Here is a 21880-nt window from a genome sequence, read left to right on the forward strand (position 1 = left end):
AATAAAGAGCTACAATTTAACTTTACAAAATCAGTGGTATCAGCGTTTAATAGCATAAAAATCCAGACGCGAATATATTATTGCTCTAATTGAAATATCGTATTTACACTTTCTCTTTTAGATAACGCATTTCCCTTATCCCATTCCGCAAAAAATGTAAATAATTACGTCATTCTATACCGGAAGAGGTAACGCCTTGAGCAATCTGATTGGCCTCTGTTAGAAAATAGTCGTTTCTAATTGGCTTTCTTATAAGCCAATTCAATCATACGGGCGTCACTACGGGGTTCGATGTTTATTTGTTCCGTTTCCCGAAGAGAAGATAGTCTTCGAGCAACAGTGGGCTAGCTACAAGGCTTGAACCTGTGACTGAAGTCAACATTATATAGCATATTTGTTTTACATACGTCTTGTGGAGGCAATTAAGTGAATATCCGGACCACATGGACAAGACTGAGTGTCAAGCAGTTGGAGCTTGGTTTGGGTAGACTGTAGTCGTGTGTAAGCCCCGTCAAGAAGATACATAGCTACCCTGCTAACCAGAGTGGACGAAGGGATATTCGAGTCAACCTGCCTGGTTAACGCTAGCTACTTGTACGCGTTATCTGTCTACGGCAGCTAGCTAGCTAAGTTACTCGCCAGAATAATCGAAATACTAACTACAATTCGCAACGTTACCAGGTATGTGTGTGAACCTCTTCGGGTAGCCTAGCTAGCTAGTATCAAAGCTTTTCTATTGACTCTATTAGCTCGCTAATAACGTAAATTATTGGCTGTTAGGAAATAGTTATCTTTCGTTTAAGGGGAAGGAGTTCTCTACTCAGAAGTGTTTGCTGTACCTTTGCCGAACACTTTACTTTTCAGTCATCATAGGCTGGCAAGGTGGTCCGACGATTTATTTTTGCTAATGTTAATATAATCGCTACGAAGCAATTCTGTCAAGCACCTCGGACTAGAAAGATTAATCAGGCGGTATATACCAATTAATTGTGTATTACAGCCTGATTAATCAGACTACTCCTTGACAGGCATTGATAAACCTTCAGTGCCATTGTAAACTAACGTTATAGCTAAATGTATCAGGATGTCTATAGCCAGGCCTTTTGGATAGTCTCTAAAACAAACCCTCGCTGATGTGTAACGTTATGGGGTCCTCAAGAATCTGAATTGCTTTTATAGATGGGTTGGCTGACAACCTCATGAAAAAGATGTGCTAGCTTCCATGGGGCAGAACTCAGCCTGTTGTGATTCTGGATGGCCAGATTGCTTGCAAGAATGACAAGAAAAGTGGGTGCGAGGGGATGTGCTGTGGGATTATTTTATATACTCTTTGCCCTAGGAGAGAAAGTCAGCTTTGGCAGTGTGGAGAGCCTCCTTGACACGGAAGAGCAGTTTCGGTTGAGTCAACAGTCTTGAAGCCTGACTGGTTAGGGTCAAGAAGATCGTTCTGAGAGAGTTGGTCAGAGACAGCATGCTTAAGTGTTTTGGAAAGAAAATAAGTGACATCAGAGGGGTTAAGTGTTGGTTTTTTGAGGAGCGACTTGGGCCATTTTGAAGAAAGAGGGGACGCAGCCAGTGGTCAGAGATGAGTTGATGAGGGAAGTGAGGAATGGGAGAATGTCTCCAGACATGGTCTAGAGGAGGGGATGGGGTCGAGCGGGCAGGTTGTCGGACGGCCGGACCTCACTAGTCGCAGGATTTCATCTGGAGAGAGAGGGGAGAAAGAGGTCAAGGCGTAAGGTTTGTTCTGTGTGAGTAGGACCAGTGGACTCAATAGGCTGAGTGAATGAGGAGGGGATGTCGCCAACCTTCTTTTCAAAGTTGACAAAGTTGTCCGCATAGAGGGAGTAGGGAGGGGGTAGAGGATTAAGGAGGGAGGAGAATGTGGAAAATAGTTTCCTAGGGTTCGAGGCAGAAGCTTGTCATTTAGAGTGATAGAAAGTGGCTTTAGCAGCGGATACAGAGGAAGGGAAGGTAGAGAGGAGGGAGTGAAAGGATGATAGGTCCACCGTAACTTTAGTTTTCCTCAATTATCGCTCAGCTCCCCGCAGCCCTGTTCTGTAAGCTTGCAATGAGTCACTCAGCCACGGAGCAGGAGGGGAGGGGACAGTGCAAGTCATAGGATGCGGAAAGGGAGTATAATAGGGTCGAGGAGGCAGAATAAGGAGGGAGAAGGATTTAGCAGAAGGGAGAGATGATAGGGAAAGGGGGATACCTATTCAGTTGTACAACTGTATGCATTCAACTGAAATGTGTCTTCCGCATTTAACCCAACCCCTCTGAATCAGAGAGGTGCGGGGAGCTGCCTTAATCAACATCCACGTCTTTGGTGCCCGGGGAACAGTGGGTTAACTGCCTTGCTCATGGACAAAACAACATACTTTTATCTTGTCAGATCTGGGATTCGACCCAGCAACCTTTCGGTTCATAAAGGATAAAGAGGAAAGGGGAGTGGGAGCGAAGATTGCGATGGCGCATGACCATCTGAGTGGCTAGGGTTGGAGAATGAGACAGAAAAGGAAACAATTTAGTGATCTGAGACCTGAAGGGGGGTTGCCGTGAGATTAGTAGGCGAACAGCCTCGAGTAGAGATGAGGTCAAGTGTATTGCCTGCCTTGAGTGGGAAGGGACTAGGAAAGGGTGAGGTCAAAAGAGGCAAGGAGGGGAAAGAAAGAGATGAAAATAAATTAATCGAAGGGAGACATCGGGAGGTTGAAGTCGCCCAGTACGAAGAGCAGTGAGCCGTTGTCAGGAAATGAGCTTATTAAGCTCATTAAGGAACTCTAAGGGCACTTGGTGGGTGATAGATGACAACAATGTTAAGCTTGAGTGGAGAAAATAGAAAACCTATGCTTAGGAGAAATGAGCAGCCCTGTGCCACCACCGCAACGAACAGATGCTCTCAGACTATGAGAGAGACCTAGTCCGATGAAGAGAGAGCAGCTGGAGTAGCAGTGTTCTCTAGGGTGGTTAATATCTCAGTCAGGGCCAAAAAGTCTAGGGACTGAAGGGCAGCATAGGCTAAGATGAACTCTGTGTTCTTGACCACAGATAGGCCGTTCCGAACGCTGCCAGAGACCAGGAATTCCACATGGGTTGTGCGCGCAGGGTACACTAAATTAGAAGGGTTGCAGCCAAGGGGTGGGGAGCGTCTGTAAAGCCTACAGGGAGAGGAGCGAACTGGGATAGAAAACACACACATAGTTGCCAAAGCTACAAACGAGCAAAATTAGCAGAACCGTCTTTGTTTCAGCGACGGTCTTAGTTTTGACGACTAGACAGCCGCTGACACTGATTACCAAAACCACAACAGTCACAAATTGCCCTGCCCCTTAATCCTGGTTGATGTGTCAACGATCAACAGCAAGTTATGTGCAGTCATTAGTTCACACACCAAGGCAGCACTTAAAGTAGATGGCCCTAGCTAGCAAAAAGACAGTACTATACTAGCGGTCAAAAGTTTTAGAACACCTACTCACTCAAGGGTTTTTCTCTATTTTCTACATTTTTACATTTCTACAGTGAAGACATCAAAACTATGAAATAACACATATGGAATCATGTAGTAACCCAAAAAGTGTTAAACAAATCAAAATATATGTTATATTTGAGATTCTTCAAATAGCCATCTTCACCTGTAGTCTCCCGAGTGGCGCAGTGGTCTAAGGCACTGCATCGCAGTGCTAGCTGTGCCACTAGAGATCCTGGTTCGAATCCAGGCTCTGTCGTAGCCGGCCGCGACCGGGAGACCCATGGGGCGGCGCACAATTGGCCCAGCGTCGTCCAGGGTAGGGGAGGGAATGGCCGGCAGGGATGTTTGTAGAGCATGGCGTTTGCAACGCCAGGGTTGTGGGTTCGATTCCCACGGGGGGCCAGTATGATTTTTTTTAAAATATATATATATATATATATATATATATATAAAATGTATGCACTCACTAACTGTAAGTCGCTCTGGATAAGAGCATCTGCTAAATGACTAAAATGTAAATGTATACCACGTCTCACAAAGACACGGCGGTTGGAACCAAAAATCTCAAATTTGGACTCCAGACCAAAGGACATATTTTCACCGGTCTGATGTCCATTGCTCGTGTTTCTTGGCACAAGCAAGTCTCTTCTTCTTATTGGTGTCCTTTTAGTAGTGGTTTATTTGCAGCAATTCGACCATGAAGGCCTGATTCACACAGTCTCCTCTGAACAGTTGATGTTGAGATGAGTCTGTTACTTGAACTCTGTGAAGTGTTTATTTGGGCTGCAATTTCTGAGGCTGGTAACTCTTATGAACTTATTCTCTGCAGCGGAGGTAACTCTGGGTCTTCCATTCCTGTGTCGGTCCTCATGAGAGCCAGTTTCATCATAGTGCTTGATGGCTTTTGCGACTGCAAACTTTCAAAGTTCTTGACATTTTCCGTATTGACTGACCTTCATGTCTTAAAGTAATGATGGACTGAGCTGTTCTTGCCATAATATGGACTTGGTCTTTTACCAAATAGGGCTATCTTCTGTATACCACCCCTACCTTGTCACAACACAACTGATTGGCTCAAACGCATTAAGAAGGAAAGAAATTCCACAAATTAACTTTTAAGAAGGCACACCTGTTAATTGAAATGCATTCCAGGTGACTACCTCATGAAGCTGGTTGAGAGAATGCCAAGAGTGTGCAAAGTTGTCATCAAGGCAAAGGGTGGCTATTTGAAGAATCTCAAATATAAAATATATTTTGATTTGTTTAACACTTTCTTGGTTACTACATGATTCCATATGTGTTATTTCATAGTTTTGATGTCTTCACTATTATTCTCCAATGTAGAAAATAGTAAAAAAAATAAAGAAAAACCCATGAATGAATAGGTGTTCTAAAACTTTTGACCGGTAGTGTAGACACAACAGATTAAGACAAAAAATTATACTTATTACTCCTGGAGATATCAGGAGTCCTCTAGCTATAGAATGAAGCATTATATAGAAATGGACAGAGTTGAGGATTGACACTTTGAGGCAGACAGAATAAATGCTCATCAGTGCTATAACTATCGAATGATCTCGGGGCTAAGGGAGGCCATGCAGAAGGGAATCGATAGTGCATGTAAAACAAGCTTTGTGTTAAGGGCACACAGCTCATGTGCATTTCCCACTTACCCATATGTCAGACAAGGTGGGTAGAGAGCTTTGAGAATCGCTGCACACCAGCCTAGTAACCTAAACACAGTAAGGCTATTTTATAGCTTTTTCTCATTTTACTCAAGAGGTCGACTTGATTCCCAGGGTTCGCAGAAGCACAAATACATTTTTAGCCTCAATGTGTTTAGATAAGACTCTATATCTGTTAAGGGGTTTCTGTCTAAGCGGAGGTGAAGTCTGGTTACAGGCTTTAACATATGTGGCTCACAGTCTGTTGGTCTGTTTGTGGGAGGCATGCATCAGTGGTCGAGACTGCCGTGAGTCACAGCTGTGTGGCGGTGTCTGAGCATATCTTTGAAAATGGCTGTCAATAACTGGGGTGTGCTGGAAATTAGACAATTAACCTAACCACACATACAGACCACACACAAACACACACATACCTTAAACCCTCTTTCATTTGTCCTCAGTCTTGGTGAGATCAATCTAATGTAGGCTAGTGAATGTGCCATGACAATAATACCCCATTAGTAATAGTGAATGGTAAGTAAAGTATGGAAATGGTAGTGAATGGTAATGATGTCTCCTCTCATTCCCCCTTCCCCCAGCAGTGTTTGAGGATGAACCACCTGTCCCTGAGTGAGCTGTGCTGCCTGTTCTGCTGCCCTCCATGCCCCAGCAAGATCACCTCCAAGCTGGCCTTCCTGCCCCCGGAGCCCACCTACACCCTCATGTGTGACGAGAGCGGCAGCCGCTGGACCTTGCACCTGTCTGAGCGGGCAGACTGGCAATACTCGGCGCGTGAGAAGGACGCCATCGAGTGCTTCATGACGCGCACTTCACGCGGCAACCGCATCGCGTGCATGTTTGTGCGCTGCTCGCCCAGCGCCCGCTTCACACTCCTCTTCTCACACGGCAATGCAGTGGATCTGGGCCAGATGAGCAGCTTCTACATCGGCCTGGGCTCACGCATCAACTGCAACGTCTTCTCCTACGACTACTCAGGCTACGGGGCCAGCTCGGGGAAACCCTCTGAGAAGAACCTGTACGCTGATGTGGACGCCGCCTGGCATGCCCTCAGGACACGGTAAGTAAGGGGACGAGTGAGTGAGGGAGGGCGGATGTGGTAGGTGATGGTGGAGGAGTGAGATGGCAAAGAAGTGGCTGTCTGTGACGTTGATGTGTCCTACCAAGAGTTGTTGACTATCTTTCCACCTAAAGCTCGATCCATGGCTTAAACGTCTTTAGTTGGAAAGCGAGGTGGAGACAGCATTTATTTTTCGTTACATTGAATGATGTGTTCGAAAATGTGTAGGCTAGGGGCTTTCTCCTCCACCCTCTACCCGGCCGCCCCCAAGGCAATGGTTTTCTGTTCATCAGTTCCTCTCGCCATCCCTCTGGCCCTCCATCCATCTATCAATGAATCGATCCCCACGTAACCTCTAGTCTCCAACACTCCCCTCTCACTCCCCTCTCGCTTCTCTCAACCTCTCTTCCTCCCTTTGTCCTCTATGACCTCCCCCTCTCCCGTTTTATTTTCTCTTGCTAGCATTTACTGGCAGCTCTGCTCTGGGTCCCAGGTGGGGTCCCATACCAACACAGACACACACACACACACACACACACTTCCCTCTGTGGATTATGTGGTTAATTTGCACAGGGTTGACTACCAATGCCTTCCCCTCTGTCCTGTCCTTCATTCTCAGCTGTCTTTTATGAGTGTGTCCGAGCGTATGCGATGATAGGCTACATATTGTTTATGCACAGTTTTGGGGGGAATAAAAGTTCATCCAGACTTATTTCCTGAATTATGACAACAAATCAAAGCAACAAACAAATGAGTCAGAGAATGGAAGGACCATCCAAAGACAAACAGGAAGAGAGTAACACAGTGCCACTCTGGCCCAAATTGCCCACCGTGATGACATTGACTAGAACAAGTGGTCTTCCATATAAGGTCTGGGAGTAAAGTTAAACAGGAAACGATTACCATACAGGGACTAGCAAGCATACAGCAGGACATACTGTAGCTGGGGCTGAGAAACCCATATGTGTGGTTGTCCTGCAAATCTCACATCCTTTTGACTGTAGCCATTCTCTTCTGTTGCTACACATATTACCTGTGTGTGTGTGTGCTTTGTGTGCCATTTTCCTCTCGTCTTAGCCTACTTGTTCCTTCTCCAGCTGTACACACACACACACACACACAAGAAACAACCACAGTCCTGTGGAAACGCACACACACACTGTCACCCGTGACCGGCTCAGAAAATCAGCTTTAAAATGTAATTACGTCAAAGCACAACAGAATCAGGCTTGATTGAATTATCCTCCATGTGGTGGGGGTGGGGTTAGAGAGAGATGGAATGGGGGTGGGGTTAGAGAGAGATGGAATGGGGGTGGGGTTAGAGAGAGATGGAATGGGGGTGGGGTTAGAGAGAGATGGAATGGGGGTGGGGTTAGAGAGAGATGGAAGAGTAGGAGAAAAAACATTAACATCTTCTGATGATTTCATTGGATTGTAAATTACACAATCCTTTTATTGCTATGGTAGCCAACAGTTTTTGTTTCTTGGACACACTGACCTGATTTCTCTCTCTTGCTTCAGTCCTCCTCTCTTCCCCCCTTTTGTCCTCTATGACCTCCCCCTCTGCCCTGCTTTTGAAATCTGATTCATATGCTGCACACTGCTTTCTGTTTGAAGCTGCGACTGTCTCTGTTGCCAATAAATTGATATCGAGCGATAATTCCACTGACGGATATTCAATACATAGGGTGAAAAAAGTTCATCTCAAACTTCTCTGGACACTTGCAGCCATTCTCATGATGTGCCATTATTGTCACAATGTAAGAAATCAACATTTGAAGAATATTTCATGGACAGTAGTTTTTTTGGATAGTAATGTATGAGAACTCGGTGTGAAAAAATTTGACTTTCATTTCCCTGCTGTAAAACAGTATATCGACAGATATATCTGTATCGGTAAGTTTTGTCCCCCAAAAATCGGAATCCGTATCGGACCCAAAAAACGCATATCGGTCGTGCTCTAGCTTTTGGTGTGTGTCTGGGTCATCTATAAAAAAAAATATATATATATATATATGGGGGTTTTCTCATGATTTCTCATGGCCCATCATATAGGCTAGCTACCTGTTAACTAACTGAGGAAGGTTTCAAGTTAATGTCACATGCGCAAGTACAGTGAAATGCTTTTCTTACAAACTCAAACTCAACAAACCCTACAATGCAATAATAAATAACAAGGTAATACTAGAAAAAACACACAAGAAATATGAAGAACACAAAGACTTACTGTTGGAATGGAATATGATTGCGGAGTGATTTAATAATGTGATGTGGCTAATACCCCTACAAATCATCTGGGATAGACAATCTGGACCCTTTCTTTCTAAAACTAGCCGCCGAAATTGTCGCAACCCCTATTACTAGCCTGTTCAACCTCTCTTTCGTAACGTCTGAGATCCCCAGAGATTGGAAAGCTGCCGCGGTCATCCCCCTCTTCAAAGGGGGTGACACTCTAGATCCAAACTGTTACAGACCCATATCCATCCTGCCCTGCCTTTCAAAAGTTTTTGAAAGCCAAGTCAACAAACAGATCACCGACCATTTCGAATCCCACCGTACCTTCTCCGCTATGCAATCCGGTTTCCGAGCTGGTCATGGGTGCACTTCAGCCACGCTCAAGGTCCTAAACGATATTATAACCGCGATCGATAATAGACAGTACTGTGCAGCCGTTTTCATTGACCTGGCCAAGGCTTTCGACTCTGTCAACCACCGCATTCTTATTGGCAGACTAAATAGCCTTGGTTTCTCAAATGACTGCCTCGCCTGGTTCACCAACTACTTCTCAGATAGAGTTCAATGTGTCAAATCGGAGGGCCTGTTGTCTGGACCTATGGCAGTCTCTATGGGGGTGCCACAGGGTTCAATTCTTGGGCCGACTCTTTTCTCTGTGTATATCAATGACGTCGCTCTTGCTGCTGGTGACTCTCAGATCCACCTCTACGCAGACGTAGAGGTGGACATTTTGTATACATCTGGCCCTTCATTGGACACTGTGTTAACAAACCTCCAAACGAGCTTCAATTCCATACAACACTCCTTCAGTAGCCTCCAACTGCTCTTAAACACTAGTAAAACTAAATGCATGCTCTTCAACCGAACGCTGCTTGCACCCGCCCACCCGACTAGAATCACTACTCTCGACGGGTCTGACCTAGAGTATGTGGACAACTACAAATATCTAGGTGTCTGGTTAGACTGTAAACTCTCCTTCCAGACTCACATTAAGAATCTCCAATCCAAAGTTAAATCTAGAATCGGTTTCCTATTTCGCAACAAAGCCTCCTTCACTCATGCTGCCAAACATGCCCTCGTAAAACTGACTATCCTACCGATCCTTGACTTCGGCGATGTCATTTACAAAATAGCCTCCAACACTCTACTCAGCAAATTGGATGTTGTCTATCACAGTGCCATCCGTTTTGTCTCCAAAGCCCCATATAATACCCACCACTGTGACCTGTACGCTCTTGTTGGCTGGTCCTCACTACATATTCGTCGCCAAACCCACTGGCTCCAGGCCATCTATAAATCACTGCTAGGCAAATCCCCGCCTTATCTTAGCTCATTGGTCACCATAGCAACACCCACCCGTAGTCTGCGCTCCAGCGGGTATATCTCACTGGTCATCCCCAAAGCCAACACCTCCTTTGGCCGCAATTCCTTCCAGTTCTCTGCTGCCAATGACTGGAACAAATTGCAAAAATCTCTGAAGCTGGAGACACTTATCTCCCTCACTAACTTTAAGCATCAGTTGTCAGAGCACCTTACCGATCACTGCACCTGTACACAGCCCATCTGAAATTAGCCCGCCCAACTACCTCATCCCTATATTGTGATTTATTTTGCTCATTTGTACCCCAGTATCTCTATTTGCACATCATCTCTTGCACATCTATCATTCCAGTGTTAATACTAATTGTAATTATTTTGCACTATAGCCTATTTTATTGCCTTACCTCCATAACTTGCTAAATTTGCACACTGTATATTATATGTATTTCTGTTGTATTTTTGACTTTGTTTTGTTTTACCCCATATGTAACTCTGTGTTGTTGTTTTTATCGCACTGCTTTGCTTTATCTTGGCCAGGTCGCAGTTGTAAATGAGAACTTGTTCTCAACTGGTTTACCTGGTTAAATAAAGGTGAAATATAAAAATAAAATACAGTCGGCCTAAATTACAAATACAGGAACTAGCCCTATATATTGAAGTTATCATGGACTCTCAGTTCTTGCGTCCAAAGATTCATTTTATGTAGGCTAGCCTATTTGAGAATAGTTACATTTCTACAAGCCCATCCCTCCGCTTTTGACCCAGTGGCAGAACTGCTTTAGACTGAAAAAACGAATTAAGGATTGTTGTGGCTTTAACTGTGGCTTTGGGTGGGTTGTCTGGATTTGCATGGCTGCACCACCATTAGCTATTAGGGGTGTTTTGTGTTTGCCACTTCAGTGTAGCTCCATAGATAAGGATTAAATATTCAGGAAGCCAATATTGAACTGAACATCACAATCTGGCTTATGGCTTCAGACAGTAATGTGACACTGATCAGCAGAGCTTTCTCTCTGGCAGTGTTAAACTGCACATGAGTGAGGAGTAGTCACTGCCGGTTTCCATGCCTGAAGGCTATGATAGTTTGGACGTCTGTGGGACAGACAGCTCCTCTTTGCATTGCAAATTCCATAACAGATCTCATTAAGTATGAAGAATGAAGCAGCATCAACAGTTAAAGCACTGGCATCCCATCTACCAGCGTGGGCTCCCATTGGTCAGAACCAGAGAAGAGAACCGTGAGACAGCACAACATGGGTGGTGGGGTTTGTAGTCCATGTTGATTGACAATAGCCTAATATACACTATCAGGCGAGACGAGGCTGTGCTACTTTTAATTTGGCCCAAGGCTTAGTATAGCCTCGCTCTGTGCCCGATTCGGGTGCTTCAAACCCTGCACGTTTTCAACTGGCCAGTGCTTGGTGTCTCCAACATCACATAGCATTCCACCCCAAATCTATGCCAGGTTCTGGCGCACTGTCACCCATCCACTGGTAATCCAAAGATCCATGTAATTTCTGTCCCATAATTGCCAAACTGACTGACACCCTCAAGGTAGAAGCTGACCCTAATGGCAGATCCAAGATCATCCCACCCTTCCCACAAGCCTTATTCGTAACCATAAAGAGGGCAAAAAGACACAGACCTCAGATCAGCGCAATGGGGAACTTTACCTCCACCTTGCTGCCTCTTAGCCATGCCACTGCCAGACCCAATTATCAATGCAACATGTGATCTTATTCTCCATTCTACAGGGAGCCCTGGCCTCCTTTATTTAACAGTCAGATGGTTAATCTTGGTCCTGTGTTTCACTGCCCTGTGTTTGACTTGAATTCCAGTTGCCTGTCAAATGTCAATCATCTGATCACAACGATGCAAACAGTCACACAACTAAACTCACTGGGTTCAAACAGACACAGGTATGATAGACTTGACTCACTACATGAGTGTGTTTTGCCTGTGGTTGACTACAGGTCATAGCCTATATGAGATGAGATGTGTGTGGCATGTGTGTGCTTGTGTGAAAGAAAGCTGTGGGCCTACTGACTTTGAACGTGAATTAACTTGTTTCTATTTATCATATCAAAAAGCTCTCTCTCCATGTCTCCCCTTTAGCATCCTGCCGCTGTCTGTTTTATGTAAGTGTGTTCCTCATGCAAATTAAATGAGGGCTGGCGATAGGGCTGTGGTGGTCATGAAATTTTGTCAGCCGGTTATTGTCATGCAAAAGTCTGCCGGTATCACGGTAATTGACCCTTAATTAACATAAACATGTTTAGCATCTCCAGGCCTCCACGCATACAAGCCAGGTACAAGCCGTTGATGCACGGCTTTGGAACGTTTACATTTTAAAAAGTCTAATATACACCATCATAATAAATCCATGATTTATTTTAGGCAGGTCTAAAGAAATCAGTATTAAAAAATAAATAAAAAATAGTTTTCTGCCATGTGTAATATGCGGTAGGCTATGTATTGTATAACGAGACAATCCTTATTTTAATCTTTTTTTTTTTTCGGGCTTGGGCTCATATATAGGCCTATGCTAATGCATAAGCTCTAATATGCATATGGATGTTTTGAATTAGTCATCACCTTAGAAAGTGCTGTCCATTTTAGTTGTTAGGCTTTGAAACAACATGTTTTTCACTCCGTTTCAACCTGTTGTTGAACTTGTTCTTCAAATTGATCAATCACATTGAGGTGAGTTTTAAAAGCAAGATACTGTTTTGATGAGAATTGTTTGATGTGATTTTCAATTGCATTTGAATTGATTTCAGAGAGGAAAATGGCACACAAAGCACAAGAACAGAGCAGCCTCCACACACACACACAGCTGGAAAGACTATGAAGGACTTTGTGTGTGTTCCTATGTTCTGGTGCAGGGTGAGGTCCTGTCTTACCTGAGTGTTCAGGTGACTCAGTCATGAGTCAGCAGGTGTGTCCCACACTGTCAGCAGACAGCTTTGACCGAACACACACACACTTTATTGGTACATACAGTTGAAGTCGGAAGTTTACATACACCTTAGCCAAATACATTTAAGTTTTTCACAATTCCTGACATTTAATCCTAGTTCAGCCCCGTGTAGCTCGGCTGGTAGAGCATGGCGCTTGCAACGCCAGGGTTGTAGGTTAGTTTCCCACAAAATGTATGCACCCACTAACTGTAAGTCGCTCTGGATAAGAGCGTCTGCTAAATGACTAAAATGTAAATGTAGCACAAATTCCCTGTCTTAGGTCAGTTAGGATCACCACTTTATTTTATGAATGTGAAATGTCAGAATAATAGTAGAGAGAATTATTTATTTCAGCTTTTATTTCTTTCATCACATTCCCAGTGGGTCAGAAATTTACATACACTCAATTAGTATTTCGTTGCATTGCCTTTAAATTGCTTAACTTGGGTCAAACTTTTCGGGTAGCCTTCCACAAGCTTCCCACAATAAGTTGGGTGAATTTTGGCCCATTCCTCCTGACAGAGCTGGTGTAACTGAGTCAGGTTTGTAGGTCTCCTTGCTCGCACACGCTTTTTCAGTTCTGCCCACACATTTTCTATAGGATTGAGGTCAGGGCTTTGTGATGGCAACTCCAATACCTTGACTTTGTTGTCCTTAAGCCATTTTGCCACCACTTTGGAAGTATGCTTGGAGTCATTGTCCATTTGGAAGACCCATTTGCAACCAAGCTTTAACTTCCTGACTGATGTCTTGAGATGTTGCTTCAATATATCCACATCATTTTCCTTCCTCATGATGCCATCTATTTTGTGAAGTGCGCCAGACCCTCCTACAGCAAAGCACCCCCACAGCATGATGCTGCCACCCCGTGCTTCACGATTGGGATGGTGTTCCTCGGCTTGCAAGCAACCCCCTTTTTCCTCCAAACATAACGATGGTCATTATGGCCAAACAGTTCAATTTTTGTTTAATCAGACCAGAGGACATTTCTCCAAAAAGTACGATCTTTGTCCCCATGTACAGTTGCAAACCGTAGTCTGGCTTTTTTATGGCGGTTTTGGGGCAGTGGCTTCTTCCTTGCTGAGCGGCCTTTCAGGTTATGTTGATATAGGACTCGTTTTACTGTGGATATAGATACTTTTGTACCTGATTCCTCCAGCAGCTTCACAAGGTCCTTTGCTGTTGTTCTGGGATTGATTTGCACTTTTCGCACCAAAGTACGTTCATCTCTAAGAGACAGAACACGTCTCCTTCCTGAGCGGTATGACGTCTGCATGGTCCCATGGTGTTTATACTTGCGTACTATTGTTTGTACAGATGAATGTGGTACCTTCAGGCGTTTGGAAATTGCTCCCAAGGATGAGCCAGAGTTGTGGAGGTCTACACATTTTTTTCTGAGGTCTTGGCTGATTTCTTTTGATTTTCCCATGATGTCAAGCAAAGAGGCACTGGGTTTGACGAAACTATAGTTTGTTAACAAGAAATTTGTGGAGTGGTTGAAAAACGAGTTTTAATGACTCCAACCTAAGTGTATGTTAACTTCCGACTTTAACTGTATATGGCAGGGTATAGGGCGTACAGCCAGTATCAGTGTTATTGCATTGAGGCCCATAACCAGGGAGGGAGAAGGGAGGGAGGGAGTGGGGGAGGGTATTTCTGGAACTAAAAGGGTTGGGTTTTGTCAGTGGAAGCCTGCTGTCGCTGTGAGGGCTGTCCACTCCTATAGAATAGTGCTGTTTCATTTTCTTTTCACTTGGCCATGTTCCAGCAGTCAATCCTTCCAAGTCTAATATTGACTGGTAGCCTAGCAACAGATTTCCAATGAGGTTTCAGACGGAGACCCACTGCAGCCTCTGCCTCAGGAAGTGAAAACAACAAACTTCCTGATCAATCATATTATTGATTGGAGACTAAATGAAGGTCCCTTCAGCCAGCAGCAAACACACACGTAGCCTAGATCGCACGCACGCACGCAGCCTAGATCGCACGCACGCAGCCTAGATCGCACGCACGCAGCCTAGATCGCACGCACGCAGCCTAGATCGCACGCACGCAGCCTAGATCGCACGCACGCAGCCTAGATCGCACGCACGCAGCCTAGATCGCACGCACGCACGCAGCCTAGATCGCACGCACGCGCGCAGCCTAGATCGCACGCACCATAGTGGTGATGGCAGCCAACACAGTAAGTCATTTGTAATGTCATTTGGTATGGGTATGGGGCTACACAATGGCAGCACTGTCCTCAGAGTCATAGTGAGTGTAGCCACTCGATCTTCAGTTCCGATTGACATGACTGGGGGCAGGAGAGAGAGCAGCTATTAACGTACGTAGCACCATGTCCTCTTCAGTAAAAAATATGACCCAGTATAGAACACAAAGAACACGAGACCTAATTATCTTATAGCCTAGCTGCTTCCCCCTTGACCTCTATTGACAGTGGTTCTGTTTCTCTCTCCCCCTCTCTCTCTCTCTCTCTCTCTCTCTCTCTCTCTCTCTCTGTCTCTCTCTGTCTCTCTCTCTCTCTCTCTCTCTCTGTCTGTCTCTGTCTCTCTCTCTCTCTCTCTCTGCCTGCATTATAGATTGGATTGGACTCAGGGAATACATTTATGATTGGGTAGTGGAGAGCTTGTGTAACCATGGAGCGTGCTCAGGGAGGTGAAGTGAGTTCATGCCCTAAGTTGGCCTGGTAACACACACACACAAAGTCACTTGCATTCATATCACCTGATCCACTAGTGTTACAGTCCCTGACTGTACTTTATATCATATGTTTTACATTAACTGTTGTTATAAACATTACACACGGTGTGTTTTGACAACCTTTTGATATCTTAGGTTTTGGCCAGCCTGTTATAGCCTGGCTAGCCTGTCATTAGATGCATTTGATATAGGCTAAAGATTAAATCCAGGCCTACTGTTTCACTGTTTATGTGGGAATGCTGGTGCTCAGAACAGTTGCCTGCAAAGAAGAGGCTGAATTAAAAATTCCTCACCCACATTTCAGGATTCTAGTTCTTAATATAGGCTAGTTCCAATGGGCACTGTGCGCCTATTAAGTCCACTCTGTCATCAGAAGGTTTTGACCTATTGGGACCTCCTGTGAGCCTCCACCCATCATATGTCTTGTACAGTCCAGGCTAGGTTAGGCTAGGTAGAACTGGTGGTGTTTGTGTGATAAGTCCTGCAGCGGTTTAGAGCCGGGGAAGTCAGCTGACTGGCTGTGTTGGTCACATTCTCCATAATCAGCAGTGGAATGCCTTTCTCGCTCTCTTCTCCTCTCTTTTTCTATCTGTATCTCTCTTTTTCTTTGGTCTTCTGCTTGTCCCACCACACCCCTTATTGACATGTCAATGCTCCCACACCGACTGATCCTAGACTTCCGCTCCCTCCTGACTACTGAACCTCTGACCTGAGTGGGGTGACTGGGTCATGTTAATAGAGACTGACTGAATAACTGTGACTATGTCATCATCATCCTTATCTTGACTAGGTCTACATTCTTATCATCGACATCCTACCTTGTCATGGTCCTTACTCATGGTATCAGGAAATTGATGCTGTGTAGCTGATGATAATGTTTAACCTGAGAGTGTTCTGTGTCTCTGCCCCCAGGTACGGTATTAGGCCAGAGACCGTGATCGTGTATGGTCAGAGTATCGGTACAGTCCCTTCCGTGGACCTGGCGGCACGCTACGAGAGCGCCGCGGTCGTCCTGCACTCCCCCCTCACCTCTGGCATGAGAGTGGCCTTCCCAGACACCAAGAAAACCTACTGCTTTGATGCCTTCCCCAAGTGAGTGACACACACACAGCATAAAGCAGTCATGTTTGAGTCACTCTGAACTCAAATGCTCCATCTGGTGGTCCTTGGTTACTGCCAGGTTATGGAGAATCGTAGGACTGTGACTGTCATGGAATTTTGGATGACGGTTATTGGTCAGCCAAATGACTGTGGTCACCATTATAACCCTTCAAATAACCTTTGGAAATGTGCGTATTTTCTCATCTCCTCCACTCCTGACTGCATGTGCTGCCATAGAAATGGAATGAATAGAACAGGTGTCCCCATTCAAGTCAATGATGGCATAATGGGTGGACTGGTGGCCATTGCGAGTGTACCCATAGAGCAAAGCAGGAAGTGTACCCATCAATATGTGCTGTGATATGTTGATTCAACTCAATTGACATTACAAAAAATACATTCCATTGCATGAGCCTACTACATTACCATGGAAATTATTGCAACACAATACCAGGCGGCCATTGCGATTGTACCCATTAATTTTATTTTTTTAGATGGCCATTTTATTTTCATAACTGTTGGTTATACAGTAATTGTGCCAGCCCTAGAGAATTGCGCTGTTGACAAGTCTAAAAGGGTAAACTGCCTGCTGTTGAAATGACCACATTGGGTTATTTTAAATCCTGTTCCTGTCATCTGTTTCATCATTGCTTGGAAATTATACTTGCCTAACACTTCCCTTCCTCTTTCCTCTGTGTTCCGTCCCTCGTGCGTGGTGCATCCGTCCATCTAAACTCGCCTTGCCTCAAAGTATTGACAAGATCTCCAAGGTGACGTCTCCAGTGCTGGTGATTCACGGGACAGAGGATGAGGTGATTGACTTTTCCCACGGCCTGGCGCTGTACGAGCGCTGCCAGAGGCCCGTGGAGCCCCTGTGGGTGGAGGGCGCCGGCCACAACGATGTCGAGCTCTATGGACAGTACCTGGAGCGCTTGAAACAGTTTGTGGCCCATGAGCTCGTCAACTTGTCAACTTGACTTCCCCCCTCAGTCACTCACCTGCTGCAACTGTGAGCTTTTGAAATACCATCCTTTTTTAAATATTTTTTTAATATATAATTTGAAATTGCGCATGTGTCTGTGAGTGTGTGGGAGAGTTGGATGGACAGATATGTGCTCAAGGGGATTATGTGTGTTTTGTGCATAGAAGAGCAGTGGAGGTGGGATTCTGTGTGTGTGTGTGTGTCACATATTTTCTGCCTTTCAGAAGAATGCGGTCCTGGTCCATTGTAAGGACTTTTGAGCATATCTGAGAGGTTTGTGTGGAGCAGCCATGCTGGATGGAAGACTGGACTGCCACTCATCCCAGTCCATCTTGACTAAGGAGCCAAGTCTTATTCAATGTGGTCAACATGGATATTTTGTTGTTATTGTGTATTTGTTTATTTTTTTAATATATAAAGTTTGCATGTATCACGTGACTGGGAACTGTACGAGACAACTCTGATATTTAAGATAGAAGTGCCAGTGTTGCCAAAAGTTCAGCATATTGAAGAAAATGGCACGCAACTATATTGTAGAAATATCTCCAGTTGTATAAATGTACAGTTTTTTTGTTGTTGTTATTACTATGTTGTTTTTCATGTATTCTTTTAGTAAAGCTACTACGACTCCATTGTAGTATGAAGAAAGATGTGTTTTTCAGACCACAGTGACATGCTGGATAGTTCCAATTAAAGATGTATAATGTACATGTAACATTAATAATAATGCTTATTTACCAATTCAGAGGAATAGTATTTCTAGATATTTCTTTTGTATACAAACTGCCTGTACACCTGGTAGCTCTTAATCAAGCTATGTAATAAAGAGTCATGCCACTGATGCTGTTAGAAAGCATAGAAAAACAGTGTAAGTCATTAATGCTTGATTGGGAAATGTTTTGATGACAGCTTTGTTTTACCGAGGACACAACTGGACGCTTTCTTCTTTTTTGCACACTTTTGGCTTTTGTCTTAACTCTTATGATATCTGATGGACTGCATGGTATTTCGGCGCCTTTGTTTACTTTGAGAAACACTATTAATGCTGAACAAGGTGAAACATTTACCAATCACATACTTTATTGTATTAGTAGGGCACTGACTAAGCCTATAGAAGCAGATGTTAAGCGCTACTGCATGCTATGATAGGCTAGTGTTTTCTTACTTTTAGCTGGGTAAATGCTGTCTAGCTTAAGCCCATGGGTGCTACTGAAAACCTCCAGGTCTGATTGGTACAGTCTGATTAACTGAAATATTTGGATTGGTTGTTGATGTTACTAGAGTAATCAATAATTGTTAGGATTGGTTGTTAGATAGTACTAATACTTCCATCCATTTTGACTTTATAAATAATGTTTGTACTGGACATTTGTATTTCTTTCACTAACCTCTGTAATATCTAAATGTAAGTTATTATTAGTACTTTAACTGTTCATATGAGAATTAGGCATCCATCTGTGGTGAGACCATTTTGAATTATTCCGATGACTGTTGAACTCTATCTGGTCACCCAGATCGATGTAATTTATTATTTTCTAAGAAGTTTCATTACTGAAGGAAATTATATAACATGATCTTGATAATAGTTATAATAAAATGGATATAGACAATAAAAACGAAACAAAAAATACGCCTGATCTTTTTTGCTTGTGTACTGAATGGGTAGAGGGCAAGTTCAAGTTTCAACTTTATTGTCCCAGAGGGCAATTGGTTTTTCAGCATAGGAGCATAAATAACATTGAACATATAGAATCCACATGGATCACAATGACACAGTTCTAGGTAATACAATGGGTTAGTCCATCAAGTCATAGGGCTGACAGCCATCAATAGAAATATATACAGTAGGCTTCTAGTGATTGACATTAGCAGCAGTACAAAAGTATAGCAAGCAAAAGTTGCCTAATAAGTGAAGTGCTCTGTGCATTCTTAGATCATCTCGTGAACAAAAATCAACAATGTACTAACAAAAACATCAACGTCATCATCATCCTCATCATCCCTAGCCTACCTCCTCTTCCCTGTATTCAAAAGGGCAATGGCCATGGGGTAAAGGAGTGCTTGTGCCTGTTAGTCTTAACAGTTGGGAATCTAAACTGGGAGCCAGACCTGGAACTCATGGTGTAGGGGGGTGGGCACAGTCAGACAGCATGGATTCTGCCTTCCTCACCACTTGTGTTGTACAGATCAGACAGACTACTCTGCTGGACACCTGTGATCTTACTGCCCACTTTCACTATTTCTAGCTAGTGCATAAAATAAAATTTTAAAACACTCTATGTACAACTTATAAAAGTGTCATCAAGGACCTCTCTACCTGGAACTTTGCCAGTTACCTGAGACAGAAAAAGGTGTTGCTAGCCCTTCTTACACGTGTCAGTGTTACGCTCAAAGTTATCAATAATTTGTGCCAAAATACTTGTCGTTGTCTACAGTGTCTACTTTCTGGCCCTTGATGATAGTGTTCTGAGGGGCAGGGTGTTGACGCCTGAAATCAATACACATACAGTTGAAGTCGGAAGTTTACATACACTTAGGTTGGAGTCATTAAAACTCGTTTTTCAACCACTCCACAAATTTCTTGTTAACAAACTATAGTTTTGGCAAATCTACTTTGTGCATGACACAAGTAATTTTTCCAACAATTGTTTACAGACAGATTATTTCACTTATAATTCACTGTATCACAATTCCAGTGGTTCAGAAGTTTACATACAGTCGTGGTCAAAGTTGAGAATTATACAAATACTAATTTTCACAAAGTCTGCTGCCTCAGTTTTGATGATGGCAATTTGCATATACTCCATGTCATGAAGAGTGATAAGATGAATTGCAATTAATTGCAAAGTCCCTCTTTGCCATGAAAATGAACTTAATCCCCAAAAAACATTTCCACTGCATTTCAGCCATGCCACAAAAGGACCAGCTGCCATCATGTCAGTGATTCTCTCGTTAACACAGGTGAGAGTGTTGACGAGGACAAGGCTGGAGATCACTCTGTCATGCTGATTGAGTTAGAATAACAGACTAGAAGCTTTAAAAAAAGGGTGGTGCTTGAAATCATTGTTCTTCCTCTGTTAACCATGGTTACCTGCAAGGATACACGTGCCGTCATCATTGCTTTGCACAAAAAGGGCTTCACAGGCAAGGATATTGCTGCTAGTAAGATTGCACCTAAATCAACCATTTATCGGATCATCAAGAACTTCAAGGAGAGAGGTTCAATTGTTGTGAAGAAGGCGTCAGGGCGTCCAAGAAAGTCCAGCAAGTGCCAGGACCGTCTCCTAAAGTTGATTCAGCTGCGGGATCGGGGCACCACCAGTGCAGAGCTTGCTCAGGAATGGCAGCAGGCAGGTGTGAGTGCATCTGCACGCACAGTGAGGCGAAGACTTTTGGAGGATGGCCTGGTGTCAAGAAGGGCAGCAAAGAAGCCACTTCTATCCAGGAAAAACATCAGGGACAGACTGATATTCTGCAAAAGGTACAGGGATTGGACTGCTGAGGACTGGAGTAAAGTCATTTTCTCTGATGAATCCCCTTTCCGATTGTTTGGGGCATCCGGAAAACACCTTTTCCAGAGAAGACAAGGTGAGCGCTACCATCAGTCCTGTGTCATGCCAACAGTAAAGCATCCTGAGACCATTCATGTGTGGGGTTGCTTCTCAGCCAAGGGAGTGGGCTCACTCACAATTTTGCCTAAGAACACAGCCATGAATAAAGAATGGTACCAACACATCCTCTGAGAGCAACTTCTCCCAACCATCCAAGTACGGTTTGGTGACGACCAATGCCTTTTCCAGCATGATGGAGCACCTTGCCATAAGGCAAAAGTGATAACTAAGTGGCTCGGGGAAAAAAACATCGACATTTTGGGTCCATGGCCAGGAAACTCCCCAGACCTTAATCCCATTGAGAACTTGTGGTCGATCCTCAAGTGGCGGGTGGACAAACAAAAACCCACAAATTCTGACAAACTCCAAGCATTGATTATGCAAGAATGGGCTGCCATCAGTCAGGATGTGGCCCAGAAGTTAATTGAGAGCATGCCAGGGTGGATTGCAGAGGTCTTGAAAAAGAAGGGTTGTCAAGGCGTCAGTGTAATGCGGTAGGACGAAGTCAGGCGCAGGACACAGGTCTAATAGAAAAACTTACTTTACTCGTAGGTATCTTAATGAACATACCTCCACGCAGGGAGGAACAAACCCACTCACATACGACAACCAAAACATGAACAAACACGCATAACACACAGTGTGAGCCAGAGGGTTAAATAGGGAAGACATAATTACATGATGGGAAACAGGTGAGACTAATACAGACAAAACAAGTAGAACATACAGTGAGGGAAAAAAGTTTTTGATCCCC

General features: G+C 44.0%; 1 protein-coding gene across 3 annotated transcripts; it reads left to right on the plus strand.

The window, feature by feature from the left end:
• Window positions 1–283: 283 nt before the first annotated feature.
• Window positions 284–19123, plus strand: LOC311117562 (alpha/beta hydrolase domain-containing protein 17B-like). 3 transcript variants are annotated; one of them, XM_084192492.1, is made up of 5 exons: window positions 284–681; window positions 5739–6214; window positions 16345–16524; window positions 17285–17542; window positions 17740–19123. In XM_084192492.1, exons 2-4 carry the CDS (start codon window positions 5748–5750, stop codon window positions 17508–17510), a joined length of 873 nt encoding a protein of 290 aa, XP_084048618.1. In that variant the 5' UTR covers window positions 284–681; window positions 5739–5747; the 3' UTR covers window positions 17511–17542; window positions 17740–19123. The 3 variants fall into 3 exon arrangements, with proteins under 3 accessions (XP_084048618.1, XP_084048619.1, XP_084048617.1); XM_084192493.1 differs by having other exon boundaries at window positions 319–681; window positions 5736–6214; window positions 17743–19123; XM_084192491.1 differs by having other exon boundaries at window positions 325–681; window positions 5736–6214.
• The last annotated feature ends 2757 nt before the right edge of the window (window positions 19124–21880 follow it).

This window comes from Coregonus lavaretus (assembly GCF_964263955.1).
Source record: "Coregonus lavaretus genome assembly, contig: HAP1_SCAFFOLD_205, whole genome shotgun sequence".
Classification (NCBI taxonomy): Eukaryota; Metazoa; Chordata; class Actinopteri; order Salmoniformes; family Salmonidae; genus Coregonus; species Coregonus lavaretus.

Coding starts and splice junctions, on each gene's coding strand:
- LOC311117562 (XM_084192492.1), top strand. CDS start 5,748: ATGAACCACCTGTCCCTGAGTGAGCTGTGCTGCCTGTTCTGCTGCCCT. Junction 6,215..16,344: donor TGGCATGCCCTCAGGACACG/GTAAGTAAGGGG, acceptor CTCTGCCCCCAG/GTACGGTATTAGGCCAGAGA. Junction 16,525..17,284: donor TGCTTTGATGCCTTCCCCAA/GTGAGTGACACA, acceptor CTTGCCTCAAAG/TATTGACAAGATCTCCAAGG.